Source organism: Rhinopithecus roxellana, chromosome 10 (genome assembly GCF_007565055.1).
Source record: "Rhinopithecus roxellana isolate Shanxi Qingling chromosome 10, ASM756505v1, whole genome shotgun sequence".
Classification (NCBI taxonomy): domain Eukaryota; kingdom Metazoa; phylum Chordata; class Mammalia; order Primates; family Cercopithecidae; genus Rhinopithecus; species Rhinopithecus roxellana.
In genome coordinates this window covers 102,336,918-102,351,380 of record NC_044558.1, presented here as the reverse complement: position 1 = coordinate 102,351,380, position 14,463 = coordinate 102,336,918, and the positions used below count along the sequence as shown (strand labels likewise).

Below are 14,463 nucleotides of genomic sequence, written 5' to 3'. Positions count from 1 at the left end.
AGGAACACAAACAACGAGACACCAAGTGTTTCTGGAACAGAAGCTGGAAGGTTCTCACTCTTGAGTTTCCACAGAAAAGGAGGCCCTTCCTCAGCTGCCCCTGCATTCATTCCATGCTGAATACACCTTCCCAGCTAAGGAACATTTAAAATGTGCATAGTTCCTTTCACCTGTCTGCAGAGTTCACTGGGTCACACACGACCCACACACCCGACTTGTGGGGTCTACAGCCTCCAGCTCAGGGTTCCAGGTTTCCTCCTTGTTGGCACCACAACTAAAATGAAAGTGGTGGGCATGCACGGTGGCCCACGTCTGTAATCCCAACACTTTGGGAGGCCAAGGCGGGCAGAATATCTTGAGTTCAGGAGTTCGAAAACAGCCTGGCTAACATGGTGAAACCCCCGTCTGTACTAAAAATACAAAAAAATTAGCCAGGCATGGTGGCGCACGCGTGTAATACCAGCTACTTGAGAGGCTGAGGCAGGAGAATCACTTGAACTCGGGAGGTGGAGATTGCAGTGAGCTGAGATCATGCCACTGCACTCCAGGCTGGGCGACACAGTGAGACTCCAACTCCAAAACAAAAACAAAAACAAAAACAAAAAACCAGCCTAGGCTACATAGTGAAACCCTGCCTCTACAAAAATACAAAAATCAGCAGGGTGGCAGGGAGCAGTGGCTCATGCCTATAATTCCAGCACTTTGGGAGGCAAAGGTGGACAGATTGCCTAAAGTCAGGAGTTCAAGACCAGCCTGGCCAACATGGTGAAACCCTGCTCTACTAAAAAATACAAAAAATACAAAAAAATTAGCCTGGTGGCACACGCCTGCAGTCCCAGCTGCTCAGGAGGCTGAGGCAGAAGAATCATCTGAACCTGGGAATCTGAGGTTGCAGTGAACCAAGATCGTGCCACTGCACTTCAGCCTGGTGACAGAGCGAGACTCCATCTAAAAAAAAAAAAGGAATAAAAAATAAATACATAAATAACAATAAAATCAGAACATTAAAAAAAAAGTCAGCCGGGCACAGTGATGTGCACCTGTAGTCCCAGCTACTGAGGAGGCTGAGGTGGGAGAACCACTCGAGCCTGGTAGGGAGAGGTTGCAGTGGGCTGAGATAGCGCCCACTCTTACCTGGGTGACAGAGCCAGACCTTGTCTAAAAAAGAAAAAGAAAATGGTAACCTCAGCAGATGCCAGGCCAAACAGGACCTGGAGGCTTGTTTCATGCCCAGCCCCACCCCACACTGGACGAGGAACCTGCAGTGCCATGTTCCATGAGCCAAGGGTGAATGCAGTCGCACCTCACGCAGTCGTGTAGCAGGTCCTGGCAGATGATGCATGTCAGCGTCTCCTCCATCTTGTCTGGCTTCCCAGTCGCTGCTCTGACGTCCTCCTGGACGGTTTGGGCGTTTCTACGCGGTTGTGCGACCAACTGCAGGTTCAGGTCAAGGTCCCCATCTATAAGAGAAAGGGATGTGTTCTGACTGTAGTAACCAAGGAGGAAATACATGCAGTCTTTTTTTTTTTTTTTTTTTGAAAACAGAGTCTTGCTCTGTTGCCCAGGTTAGAGTGCAGTGGCGCGATCTTGGCTCACTACAAGCTCCGCCTCCCAGGTTCACGCCGTTCTCCTGCCACAGCCTCCCAAGTAGCCGGGACTACAGGTGCCTGCCACCACGCCTGGCTAATTTTTTGCATTTTTAGTAGAGACGGGGTTTCACCGTGTTAGCCAGGATGGTCTCGATCTCCTGACCTCGTGATCCACCCGCCTTGGCCTCCCAAAGTGCTGGGATTACAGGCATGAGCCACCGCGCCCGGCACATGCAGTCTTTTGAGCTGACAAACATCTTCACCTGTAGAAGGAGAAAACCTCCAGGCCACAGATGTTCAGAACCAAAAGCAGAAAACACAGGGGACTTGGCTTATCTTTGTATTTCTAAAGTGCATCTTTGGCTGGGCGAGGTGGCTCACGCCTGTAATCCCAGCACCTTGAGAGGCCGAGGCAGATGGATCAACTTGAGGTTAGCAGTCTGACACCAGCCTGGCTGACACAGGGAAAACCCCGTCTCTACTGAAAATACAAAAATTAGCCGGAAATCGCTTGAACCTGGGAGGCAGAGGTTGCAGTGAGCCAAGATTGTGCCACTGCAATCCAGCTTGGGCAACAGAGTGAGACACTGTCTCAAAAAATAATAATAAATAAATAAATAAATAGGGTATTTTGCAGAAGGTCCAAAATAAATCTCATATTCCAATAGGTTTAAGTTTTGTTTTAGAGACATGGTTAATAACATTAAAAAAGACATTCAGGATGTGAGTTAGTGTTGAAGGCCAGCTGTCAGTGTGTATGATGTCACTTTGTTTAAACACAAACTGGGACTCGTTTGTGTCACAGAGGAAAAGGCTGAAAACAGACTGAAGATGTCAACAGTAGCTCATATTTTTTTCTTCTGGTGTGTTTTTTTGTCTTCTTTTTTTTTGAGATGGAGTCTCAAAACTGTGTTGTTGATTTCTTTACTTGAAACAAGCATACGAACAGTTTTGTGTGGTTTAATTGCTTAGCAGTTCCAATGTCATTGGAGTTGAGAAGAAGATAACATCTTGAGTTTTCTTTAACATTTTTTTTTTGAAGACAGTCTCTCACTGTCACCCAGGCTGGAGTGCAGTGGCGCGATCTCAGCTCACTTCAAGCTCCACCTCCCAGGTTCACACCATTCTCCTGCCTCAGCCTCCTGAGTAGCTGGGAGTACAGGCGCCCGCCGCCACGCCCGGCTAATTTTTTATATTTTAGTAGAGATGGGGGTTTCACTGTGTTAGCCAGGATGGTCTCGATCTCCCGACCTCGTGATCTGCCTGCCTCGGCCTCCCAAAGTGTTGGGGTAACAGACATGAGCCACCGCGCCTGACCCTCTTTGGGTGTGTTTTTATTTTTCTATAATGCTGAGATGTTGGTAATCATCAATTAATTCTTATTTTTAATTAAATAAACTGCACACAATTTAAAAAGCCAAATATTTACAAGAAGCCAGATGCAGTGGCTCGCGCCTGTAATCCCAGCACTTTGGGAGGCTGAGGCGGGGAGATCACTCGAGCCCAGGAGTTCAAGACCAGCCTGGGCAATATAATGAAACCCCATCTCTACAAAAAATACAAAAAAAAAATTAGCCAGGTATGGTAGCACGCACCTGCAGTCCCAGCAACTCGGAAGGCTGAGGTGGGAGGACTGTCTGAGCCCAGGAGGCGGAGGCTGCAGTGAGCCAAGATTGAGCCACTGCGCTCTGGCCTGGGTGACAAAGCAAGATCCTGTCTTTTAAAAAAATGTATAGATAATATATTTACAAGAAAACAAAGGCAGTCACCTTCTGCCTCCGCCGCTCCTCACCTGATTTCCCTCCTTGGAGGAAAACTACTTTCATGTCTTTGAGCTGTTTCTTCTGGTATTTACCTCTGTGTTTCTAAGTTATCATGGTACATGTTGATTTATCAATTTCAGACATCATCCCTGACATCTATTAACATAAAGCAAAACTCTGAACTGAGACCCCCCCCGCCAACATTATGTTAACACAACTATTAGTTCATGATATTGTATTTGTATTATGCTTATGCAAGTATTCACTACTGAGCCAAGTAGTGTACTAGATTGTTGTAGGACTTACACAATTTTTCATGTTTGCTAGAATTAAAATTTCCTCACTCCTGTGCTTATTTTTCCTATGTAACTGTTGCTGACTCTTTCCACACCTTCCCCATACCGATCAACTCCACGTGTCAGATAACCTGTGAATGTGAAGATTTAAGCTACATTTTTAGAAATCATTGTCCTACCAGGACAGAGGGCTTTCTTTTTTGATTTTTATTTATTTATTTATTTATTTATTTTGAGACAGAGTTTTGCTCGTTGCCCTGGCTGCAGAGCAATGGCACAGTCTTGGCTCACCGCAACCTCCACCTGCTGGGTTCAAGCAATTCTCCTGCCTCAGCCTTCCAAGTAGCTGGGATTACAGGCATGAGCTGCCACACCCAGCTAATTTTTGCATTTTTAGCAGAGACGGGGTTTCACCATGTTGGCCAGGCTGGTCTAGAACTCCTGACCTCAGGTGATCTGCCCGCCTTGGCCTCCCAAAGTGCTGGGATTACAGGCATGAGCCATAACATCTGGCTTGATTTTTATTTTTAGAGACCAAGTCTTGCTCTGTCACCCAGGCTGGTCTCGATCACCTGACCTCAAGTGATTCTCCTGCCTTGGTCTCCCAGTGTTAGGATTACAGGTATGAACTACTCTACCTGGCCAGGAAGGAGGACTTAGAGATTAATGCTGCAATTCAGAACGGGCTATTTCCAGACGAAGAGAATAGCCTGTAGTAAACCACAGTGCTATCGGGATTATGCAAACCACAAAAAACAGGCCCAGGCTTTCTGAATGAAAATGCCAGAGGTGTTCACAGGCATCAACCTGAGGCAGGGTCCACATGCCCCTGCAGGAAGCAACGCCCCACAGCACAGAGCATGGCAGTGGCCCCTGCATGCGCCGGGAGCTCATGATAGGGTAGAGGACACACACAACCAGATACTAACCTCCTTTCATTTTCTTCTTCATGGGCTCCAAATCCTCCTGATCCTGGGGTTCCAATGACGAAAAGGATGCAGGCTTTCTGTCTGGGAGAGCTGAGGCAAAGCTGGAGACTTTATCACTTGCCACAGAGGGACCACATCCTTTAGGGGAGATGCCACCACCCCCAGACTCTGTGAGAGGAATCAAACAAGACATGTGCTGATCCACCCAGCTCAGGAGAGAACCACGACTGTAGGGTGTCACTGACTGGAACCCAGTGCAGCTGGCAACCTAAGATGTCATAGTTCAGGAATGACAAGTGGCTTACCAGGAGTGTGTGCTCACTCAACTCACATCTTCACTGTATTTGTGCCCATCTCTGTGTAGGGTGGAGCTGGGGACAAGAAGTGCATTCGTAGAGAAACAAATGCAGAAATGTCTTTGACCAGGCTTAGCCCTTGGGCGACAAGTCTAACCCAGGGCAAATCCACGTATTTGTGGTCATATGCTGCACACCGTGTCATAAACTGTGTTAAAATAGAGGTTTGGGGCCGGGTGCGGTGGCTCAAGCCTGTAATCCCAGCACTTTGGGAGGCCGAGGCGGGCGGATCACAAGGTCAGGAGATCGAGACCATCCTGGCTAACACAGTGAAACCCCGTCTCTACTAAAAAGTACAAAAAAAAAACTAGCCGGGCGAGGTGGCGGGCACCTGTAGTCCCAGCTACTCGGGAGGCTGTGCCAGGAGAATGGCGTGAACCCGGGAGGCGGAGCTTGCAGTGAGCTGAGATCCGGCCACTATACTCCAGCTTGGGCGACAGAGCGAGACTCCGTCTCAAAAAAAAAAAAAAAAAAATAGAGGTTTGGGCCGGGTGTGGTGGCTCACACTTGTAATCCCAGCACTTTGGGAGGCTGAAGCAAGTGGATCACCTGAGGTCAGGTCGAGACCAGTCTGGCCAACATGGTGAAACCCCATCTCTACTAAAAATATAAAAAATTAGCCAGGCATGGTGGCATGCATCTGTAATCCCAGCTACTCAAGAGGCTAAGGCAGGAGAATTGCTTGAACCCGGGAGGCAGAGGCTGCAGTGAGCTGAGATTGTGCCACCGCACTCCAGTCTAAGCAACAAGAGTGAAACTCCTTCTGGGGAAAAAAATAAAAAATAAAAAATAGAGGTCAGAGGCCGGGCATGGGCTCACGCCTGTAATCCCAATACTTTGGGAGGCCAAGGTGGGAGGATCACTTGATCCTAGGAGTTTGAGACCAGCCTGGGCAACAAAGCAAGACCCCATCTCTACAAAAAATACAAAAAAGAAAAAATTAACTAGGCATGACAGTACGAGCCTATGGTCCCAGCTACTCAGGAGGCTGAGGTGGGAGGATCAGTTGAGCCCAGGAGGTCAAGGTTACAGTGAGCTATGATCACGCCACTCTCCCAACCTGGGCAACAGAGTGAGACTTCTTTTTTTTTTTTTTTTTGAGATGGAGTCTTGCTCTGTCGCCCAGGCTAGAGTGCAGTGGTGCAATCTTGGCTCACTGCAACCTCCGCCTCCTGGGTTCATGCCATTCTCCTGCCTCAGCCTCTCGAGTAGCTGGGACTACAGGCGCCCGCCACCATGCCCAGCTAATTTGTTGTATTTTTTTTTTTTTTTTTGAGACGGAGTCTCGCTCTGTCGCCCGGGCTGGAGTGCAGTGGCCGGATCTCAGCTCACTGCAAGCTCTGCCTCTCGGGTTTACGCCATTCTCCTGCCTCCGCCTCCCGAGTAGCTGGAACTACAGGCGCCCGCCACCTCGCCCGGCTAGATTTTTGTATTTTTTTAGTAGAGACGGGGTTTCACCATGTTAGCCAGGATGGTCTCGATCTCCTCACCTCGTGATCCGCCCATCTCGGCCTCCCAAAGTGCTGGGATTACAGGCTTGAGCCACCGCGCCCAGCCTTGTTGTATTTTTAATAGAGACGGGGTTTCACCATGTTACGCAGGATGGTCTCTATCTCATTACCTCATGATCCGCCCGCCTCAGCCTCCCAAAGTGCTGGGATTACAGGCGTGAGCCACCGCACCCGGCCAAAACTGGTTTTAAATAACATCCTCTTCTTGATGAACTCTGAAAACATCATGCTAAGTGAAAGAGCCAGTCACGGTTGGGTGCAGTGGCTCAAGCCTGTAATCCCAGCACTTTGGGAGGCCGAGGTGGGTGGATCACGAGGTCAGGAGATCAAGACCATCCTGGCTAACACAGTGAAACCCCGTCTCTACTAAAAATACAAAAAATTAGCCGGGTGTGGTGGCGGGCGCCTGTAGTCCCAGCTACTTGGGAGGCTGAGGCAGGAGAATGGTGTGAACCCAGGAGGCGGAGCTTGCAGTGAGCCGAGATCGCAGCACTGCACTCCAGCCTGGGAGACAGAGCGAGACTCCGTCTCAGCAACAGAAAAAAGAGCCCAGTCACAATAGACCACGCATGATTCCATGTCTGTGAAGTGTCTAGAACAGAAAAATCCAGAGGTCAAAAGCACACACAGCTGCCAGGGGCCAAGGGGAAGGGGACATGCGGAGTGACTGCTGATGGGGCCGAGGCGAAGGGGACATGCGGAGTGACTGCTGATGGGCACCGGTTTCCTTTTGGTGTCAACGAGTGGTGCCGGTCCCACAACCTTGTGATGCCCTAAAATCCACTGAAATGTGCGCTTCAGCTGGATGACTTTTATGGTATGTGAATTATAATCTCAGTGAAACTGTAAAATACACCACGGTACTAGAGTCCCTGATCTTCACTTCTCTTGGGAAGTAAAGGGAACAACACAGTCAATACTGACTCCTACAGAAATCTTACTACTGAGAACCTCATGCCAGTCCTCAGTCGCTTACCTGTCTCTGTAACAACACAGGCAAAGAGTAGTGAACAAAAACTATGCAATCAGCACCAAGACCTCATGAGATGTGACCTCACCGCAACTGGAGGAATGCTCTCGCCCTGCAGGAGGAGGCTCCGTGGAAGAGGCCAAGGCTGTGGGGAAGAGGTCTGAGGTCGACGTCGATGGCTGTGGTTCCTCAAAGCACACCTGAGCGGCGGGCGACAACGGAGGGACCCGGGGATCGGCCCCTGGCCCTGCACCTACACCTGAGGCATCTTTGGTCCCATGGAACACATTTTCCTTGTTAGCTTCTGTAACCCAAAAGGAGCAGAAGGAGCTCACATCCAGGGCTCAGGGAGACACTCTAGGGATCAAAACGCTCTTAAGAATGCAACAGCCCCAAGGCCGGGCACGGTGGCTCCGGCCTGTAATCCCAGCACTTTGGGAAGCCAAGGCAGATGGATCACCTGAGGTCAGGAGTTCGAGACCAGCCTGACCAACATGGTGAAAACCCATCTCTACCAAAAATACAAATAACTAGCCAGGTGTGGTGGTGCAACCTGTAATCCCAGCTACTCGGGAGGTTGAGGCAGGAGAATCTCTTGAACCCGGCAGGTGGAGGTTGCAGTGAGCCAAGATTGCACCGCTGCACTCCAGCCTGGGCAAAAAGAGCAAAACTTCATCTCAAAAAGAAATGGGAGGCTGAGGCAGGGGAATCGCTGAACCCAGAAGGCGGAGGTTGCAGTGAACTGAGATCGCACCACTGCACTCCAGCCTGGTGACAGAGCGAGATTCCATCTCAAAAAAAAGGAATGCTACAGCCCCAAATATGCATCCGCTTCTTTGCTATAATCTTACTTACCAAAGGATTCTTGTGTCATGCCTTGCTTTTCATTTAAAGATTCATAGAGGTATGCCACGTCTAAAAGAAAATTAATCAAATCAGAAAAGTGATGGCCCCTGTGCAAATTGAGAACTCATTTTTCTCTTCTGTTCTCCAGTCCATTTGGTTTTGTTGATTATTTTGACTCATCAGTTAATAACAAATTCATCAGTTCAAGAGTTTTTAAAAGAAGTAATCTAAAACATCTTTACCAACTCAAAAGAAATAAGCCTTGGGGAAAAATGGCCGCAGGAGGCAGAAGGTGAAGAATCTATGACTCACTTATAATTTCAAACTACACAAAGGAGCAGATACAAGAGCCTCTGTGTGGCCAGTGCCTGGTAAGGTTTTTTTTTTTTTTTTTTTTTTTTTTTTTTTTTTTTTTTTTTTCTGAGACGGTGTCTCGCTCTTTCTCCGGGGCTGGAGTGCAGTGGCCGGATCTCAGCTCACTGCAAGCTTGCCTCCCAGGTTCTGCCAGTTTATACTAAAGATGCCTAAGACATATTTGCCCCATTCTTCCTCACTACTGTGGTCTTTAGGAATTTCAGGGGTGGCCAGGTGCGGTGGCTCTTGTCTGTAATCCCAGCACTTTGGGAGGCCAAGGCAGGCAGATCACCTGAGGTCAGGAGTTCGAGACCAGCCTGGCCAACATGGCGAAACCCTGTCTCTACTAAAAATACAAAAATTAGCCAGGTGTGGTGGCATGTACCTGTAATCTCAGCTACCTGGGAGGCTGAGGCAGGAGAATCGCTTGAACCCAGGAGGCGGAGGCTGCAGTGAGCCAAGATCACGCCGCTGCACTACAGCCTGGGCAACAGAGCAGAGTGAGACTCTGTCTCAAAAAAAAAAATTAAATAAGTATTGGCCGGGTGTGGTGGCTCACGCCTGTAATCCCAGCACTTTGGGAGGCTGAGGTGGGTGGATCACCTGAGGTCAGGAGTTTGAGACCAGCCTGTCCAGCAGGGCAAAACCCCATCTCTACTAAAAATACAAAAATGGGGCCAGGCGCGGTGGCTCAAGCCTGTAATCCCAGCACTTTGGGAGGCCGAGACGGGTGGATCACGAGGTCAGGAGATCGAGACCATCCTGGCTAACTCGGTGAAACCCCGTCTCTACTAAAAAATACAAAAAACTGGCCGGGCGCGGTGGCTCAAGCCTGTAATCCCAGCACTTTGGGAGGCCGAGACGGGCGGATCACGAGGTCAGGAGATCGAGACCATCCTGGCTAACACGGTGAAACCCCGTCTCTACTAAAAATACAAAAACTAGCCGGGCGAGGTGGCGGGCGCCTGTAGTCCCAGCTACTCGGGAGGCTGAGGCAGGAGAATGGCGTAAACCCGGGAGGCGGAGCTTGCAGTGAGCTGAGATCTGGCCACTGCACTCCAGTCCGGGGGACAGAGCGAGACTCCGCCTCAAAAAAAAAAAAAAAAAATACAAAAAACTAGCCAGGCGAGGTGGCGGGCGCCTGTAGTCCCAGCTACTCGAGAGGCTGAGGCAGGAGAATGGCGTAAACCCGGGAGGCGGAGCTTGCAGTGAGCTGAGATCTGGCCACTGCACTCCAGCCTGGGTGACAGAGCGAGACTCCGTCTCAAAAAAAAAAAAAAATACAAAAATGAGCCAGGTGTGGTGGCGGGCACCTGTAATCCCAGCTAACTTGGGAGGCTGAGGCAGGAGAATCGCTTGAACCCAGCAGGTGGAGATTGCGGTGAGCTGAGATCACGCCATTACACTCCAGCCTGGGCAACGAGAGCAAAACTCTATCTGAAAAAAAAAAAAAGGATTTCAGGGGTGACCTTGGAAGGACTCCCATAATTTTCCTCGTCCTACACCGTTCTTCCACAAAACAAAAACGCAGACTTCTGGAGCTGAAAAAACTTACTGGAATCCAGTCTAACCTTTGATGTTTCTTGTAAGGTCTCCAAAAGCAGAACCATCAGTGGCCTCCAGACCCCTGGTCCTAGGTTTTATCCCCATAACTCAAGTTCTTCTCCTGTAGAACCTAAGCCATCCCCGTGAGTTTCTCTGTGGCTGCCATGTTGGGACTGGCTGCTCAAGGCCACGGTGGTATTCCCGAGGAATGGCTGGACTCAGGCTGCAAAGTGGACGCTCCCACTCCTCAACAGACACTATTCACAACAGGAACCCACGTGAGCGAGAAAGGGGGTGTAGCCGGGAGGAACATTCCTACGGGAAGGGGTGTAGCCAGAAGGAACATTCAGAGCGCGCCCTCGAGCGCACCCCTGTGTGGGTCTGACCCTGGCAAGCCTTCCTCGCTCTTACTGTGTTCCGGTTCATTCTTCCTGTACACCAAGTAGATGATATCCCCACTCTGTAAAGGGCACGTCTGCTTCTTAACAACTTTCAGCTTGTTAATCACTGTTCCATTGGTGCTGTAAAAAAACAGAAACACAATTTATTCTACTTAAAGTAACTTGGAGTTACGAGATTTTTTTTCTAGCACCATCAGCAAGGCAGCTCAATATGACCATTCTGGAAATACTCATAGGAACGGCATAAATATGTAACGATGCACACATCCATGCACCCCTCACCATTCTCTCGAGAAATGGCTCACCCACTTCTCCCTCACTGACAGCCTAACCAGTCGCCACCACACCTCCTCACGTGCTTGGCAGCTCTGCTGCTGCAGGCCTGGGTTCCTCCTACTGGACCCGGAGGCCTTATCTGCAGTGTGGTGCTCCCACTTCCAGCCTCCCCTGAGCTGGACTTGCACTATCCACAGTTCCGTTCCCTGCAGCCATCATGACCCCGGTGAGCTCATGTCTCCAATAAGTACTGATCCCTCCCAAGAGACTGGCTCTGGGCAGAAGTGGAATAAATGCCGGGCCATTAGCTGCAGGACATGGCCCTGCGCTCAGAGCCTGTGGTCTGGCTGCCAAACCCCTCGAGGCGCTCTGCCCTGGGAGAGGCCAATTCAGATGCTGCTGACCCAGGGACAGACAGGAGAAGGCTAAGTTGGTGGGGCAGGAAGTGCCTCCTGGGGACCTCTGAGCAGAGACCTGATGGGAAATTAGCTGTTGGTCAGGTGACGAAGGTCCAAGAGCACAGCATACCCGACACACAAAACGGCAACCGAACAAAACGACGGATTTCAGCCAAACCACACAGGCCTCAGCTCTGCAGCCTCACTCCCGAGGCCCCAGCAGTGGACAGAATTCACATCCTAGTGACCACCACAGTTTGCTGAGGTATGGGAGTGGCAAACGATTCTGTAAACAGAGGGTCAACAGTGTAGGTTTTGCCATCACCTGGTCACCCGGTCACCACTGCCACTACTCAGCTCTGCCGTCTGTAGCAGGAAAGCAAATGCAGACAGTAAGCAAATGAACTGCCATGGCCGTCTCCCCGTAAAACCTTCAAAACCAGGCAGTGGCTGTGTGTGCCTGAGTTCTGCTGTTGCAGTACAAAGCTGACCCTGGAAGATGCGGTTTTGAGCTGTGCAGGTGCACTTATACACGGATTCTTTTCAATGACAGGTGCAGATGCACTTATACACGGGTTCTTTTCAATGAGAGGGAGTGAACCCCACATACATGCCGGACTGACTTTCTGTGTCCTCGTGCTCCGTAGGGCTGGCTACAGGGCGCGAGTACACACAGATTTGGGTGCATCAGGGGCACTGGAACTGGAGTGACTTTGTGTTCTCATGCTCTGCAGGGCTGGTTACGAGGCTGGAGTGCACACGGATTTGGGTGCATGCAGGGGCGCTGGAACCAATCCCCCCAGATGCCGAGGGGCGACTGCAGTCATCACTCATCCTCCTGCTCTTTCCAAACAAAAATCTGATTATTTCACTCCTCCGCTTACACCCCTTCAATGACTCCTCACTGCTCTCAGGCTCCCTCATGCGACTTTGCTGCTCACCACACGCTCTGACCACATGGCCCTGCTCATGCTCGGGGGCTCCCATACATGTGGTTCCTTCTGCTTGAGCAACCCTCCCCTTCAGCCCACCTCTGCCAAGAACGTGGCACACTCTTCTACATGCTGCTAGAAGACCACCTGCCAACCCTGCAGTGAGAACAGCACACTCTCCACATGCTGCTAGAAGACTGCCTGCCACTTGCAGCAGACCTAAAAGACGCACATTCTGGCTGGGTGCGGGAGCTCACGCTTGCAATTCCAGCACGTGGGGAGGCTGAGGCAGGTGGATCACCTGAGGCCAGGAGTTCAAGTCCAGCCTGGCCAGCATGGTGAAACCCCACCTGAGCCGGGCGTGGTGGCATGCACCTGTAAGCCCAGTTACTCAGGAGGCTGAGGCAGAAGAATCGCTTGAATCCGGGTGGTGGAGGTTGCAGTGGGCCGAGATCACACCAACTGCACTCCAGCCTGAGCCACAGATCGAGACTCCATCTCAAAAAAGAAAAAAAAAACGGAATAGGCACATTCTGAGTGACACCGACACAGGCTTCCCTTCCAAGAATCATCCCAAGAAAACAGACATGAAAGCAGAGTTTGGGAAAGAGTCACTGCAGTGTTATTTATAGTAACAAAAAGTCAAAACAATAAATGTCCACCAATAAGGGAAGTGACAAAGAAACTATCCTAAAATGACAAGAAGATGAGATGGATGCAGACGCAGGGACATGTGAAGTGCTCCACACAACACTGTAAGTGTAAAAAGCTTGGCCGGGCGCCATGGCTCACGCCTGTAATCCCAGCACTTTGGAGGCCGAGGCAGGCGGATCACCCGAGATCAGGAGTCTGAGACCAGCCTGGCCAACATGGTGAAATCCCGTCTCTACTAAAAACACAAAAAAATTAGCTGGGTGTGGCAGTGCGTGCCTATAATGCCAGCCACACGGGAGGCTGAGGCAGGAGAATCACTGGAACTTGGGAGGTGGAGGCTGCAGTGAGCCGAGATTGCACCACTGCACTCCAGCCTGTGACAGAGTGAAACTCCATCTCAAAAAAAAAAAAAAGAAAAAAGCTGACGCTACAACAGTATGTGTAGCGTAATCGCATTTATGCAAAATATATATACCCACACACGCATTTCTAACGTATGGATGGGATTTTGGAAAGCTTTCCACTTTCTAAGTTAAATATCCCTAAGCTGAATGTCCCTAATCAGATATCTGAAATCCTAAACTTTTTGAGCACCAATAAGACACGCAAAAAATATCCACTGGAGCATTTCAGAATTTTGAATCAGACATGCTCAACTGGTAATTATAATGCAAATATTCTAAAATCTGAAAAAATTCAAAATCTAAACACTCCAGTCCTGATCATTTCAGATACTCAATCTGTACTTAAGTTGTACAAGAACAAAAATGTATTAGTTTTAAAAACCGATTTTTGGATTTGAGGGAAAGAAATCAAACCTGAATAGGCTTGCAAGAACTAAAAATTATGAGCATCTTTTAAGTCTTATTTCTGAGACATATTTAATTTGAATGCATTCAAGAAGGGGTCATAGACACCAAAGTGTCACTAAATGTCCCATCCTGGAAACCAGGAAATACATCTTCTTCTACCTTGGGAGCCTAATTAACTACAGCCATGTCCCAGATAATAACTTTTGTTTTGTTTTGTTTTGAGACGGAGTTTCACTCGCTTCTCAGGCTGGAGTGCAATGGCGCATCTCGGCTCACCGCAACCTCCGCCTCCCGGGTTCAAGTGATTCTCCTGTCTCAGCCTCCTGAGTAGATGGGATTACAGGTGCCCGCCACCATGCCCGGCTAATTTTTATATTTTTAATAGAGACGGGGTTTCTCCATGTTGGCCAGGCTGGGCTCGAGTTCCTGACCTCATCCGCCTGCCTCAGCCTCCCAAAGTGCTGGGATTACAGGTGAGCCACCACGTCCGGCCTGATACTAACGCTTTGTTCAATAGATGCATATATGGTAGTAGTCCCCTAAGACTAAAATATCCTATTTTTACTAGGGTATTACCTTTCTATGTTTAGATAGATAAATACTTTTACCATTGTGTTACCACTGCCTACAGCATTCAGCACAGGGGCACGCTGTTCAGGTTTCCAGCCTGGGAGCAATAGGCTGTACCATGTAGCCCAGGTACGTAGTAGGCTATACCATCCAGGTTTGTTTAAGTATACTCCATGATGTTTGCAAGATGATGGAATTGTCTAACGACACATTTCTCAGACTGTATCCCTGTTGCTGAGGGACACATGACTGTGCTGTGTT

General features: G+C 49.4%; 1 protein-coding gene across 10 annotated transcripts in view; it reads right to left on the bottom strand.

Annotated features, from left to right (window-relative positions):
* The window catches only part of CHFR (checkpoint with forkhead and ring finger domains), a 34,184-nt gene that overhangs the window by 14,443 nt on the left and 5,278 nt on the right, over positions 1-14,463 (bottom strand). For 8 of the 10 annotated variants that reach the window (XR_004059688.1, XR_004059689.1, XM_030939540.1 and 5 more), the window contains 5 exons: positions 10,571-10,680; positions 8,270-8,329; positions 7,503-7,718; positions 4,578-4,745; positions 1,304-1,460 (listed from right to left, as the gene is read on the bottom strand). Coding sequence is in view for 8 of the 10 variants with exons in the window: in XM_030939536.1 (XP_030795396.1) it covers positions 1,304-1,460; positions 4,578-4,745; positions 7,503-7,718; positions 8,270-8,329; positions 10,571-10,680 (711 nt within the window). In the remaining 2 variants the exon portion in view is untranslated. Of the gene's footprint in view, positions 1-1,303; positions 1,461-4,577; positions 4,746-7,502; positions 7,719-8,269; positions 8,330-10,185; positions 10,475-10,570; positions 10,681-14,463 lie in introns of all 10 variants that reach the window. The other 2 variants (XM_030939539.1, XM_030939538.1) reach the window with 1 other exon arrangement.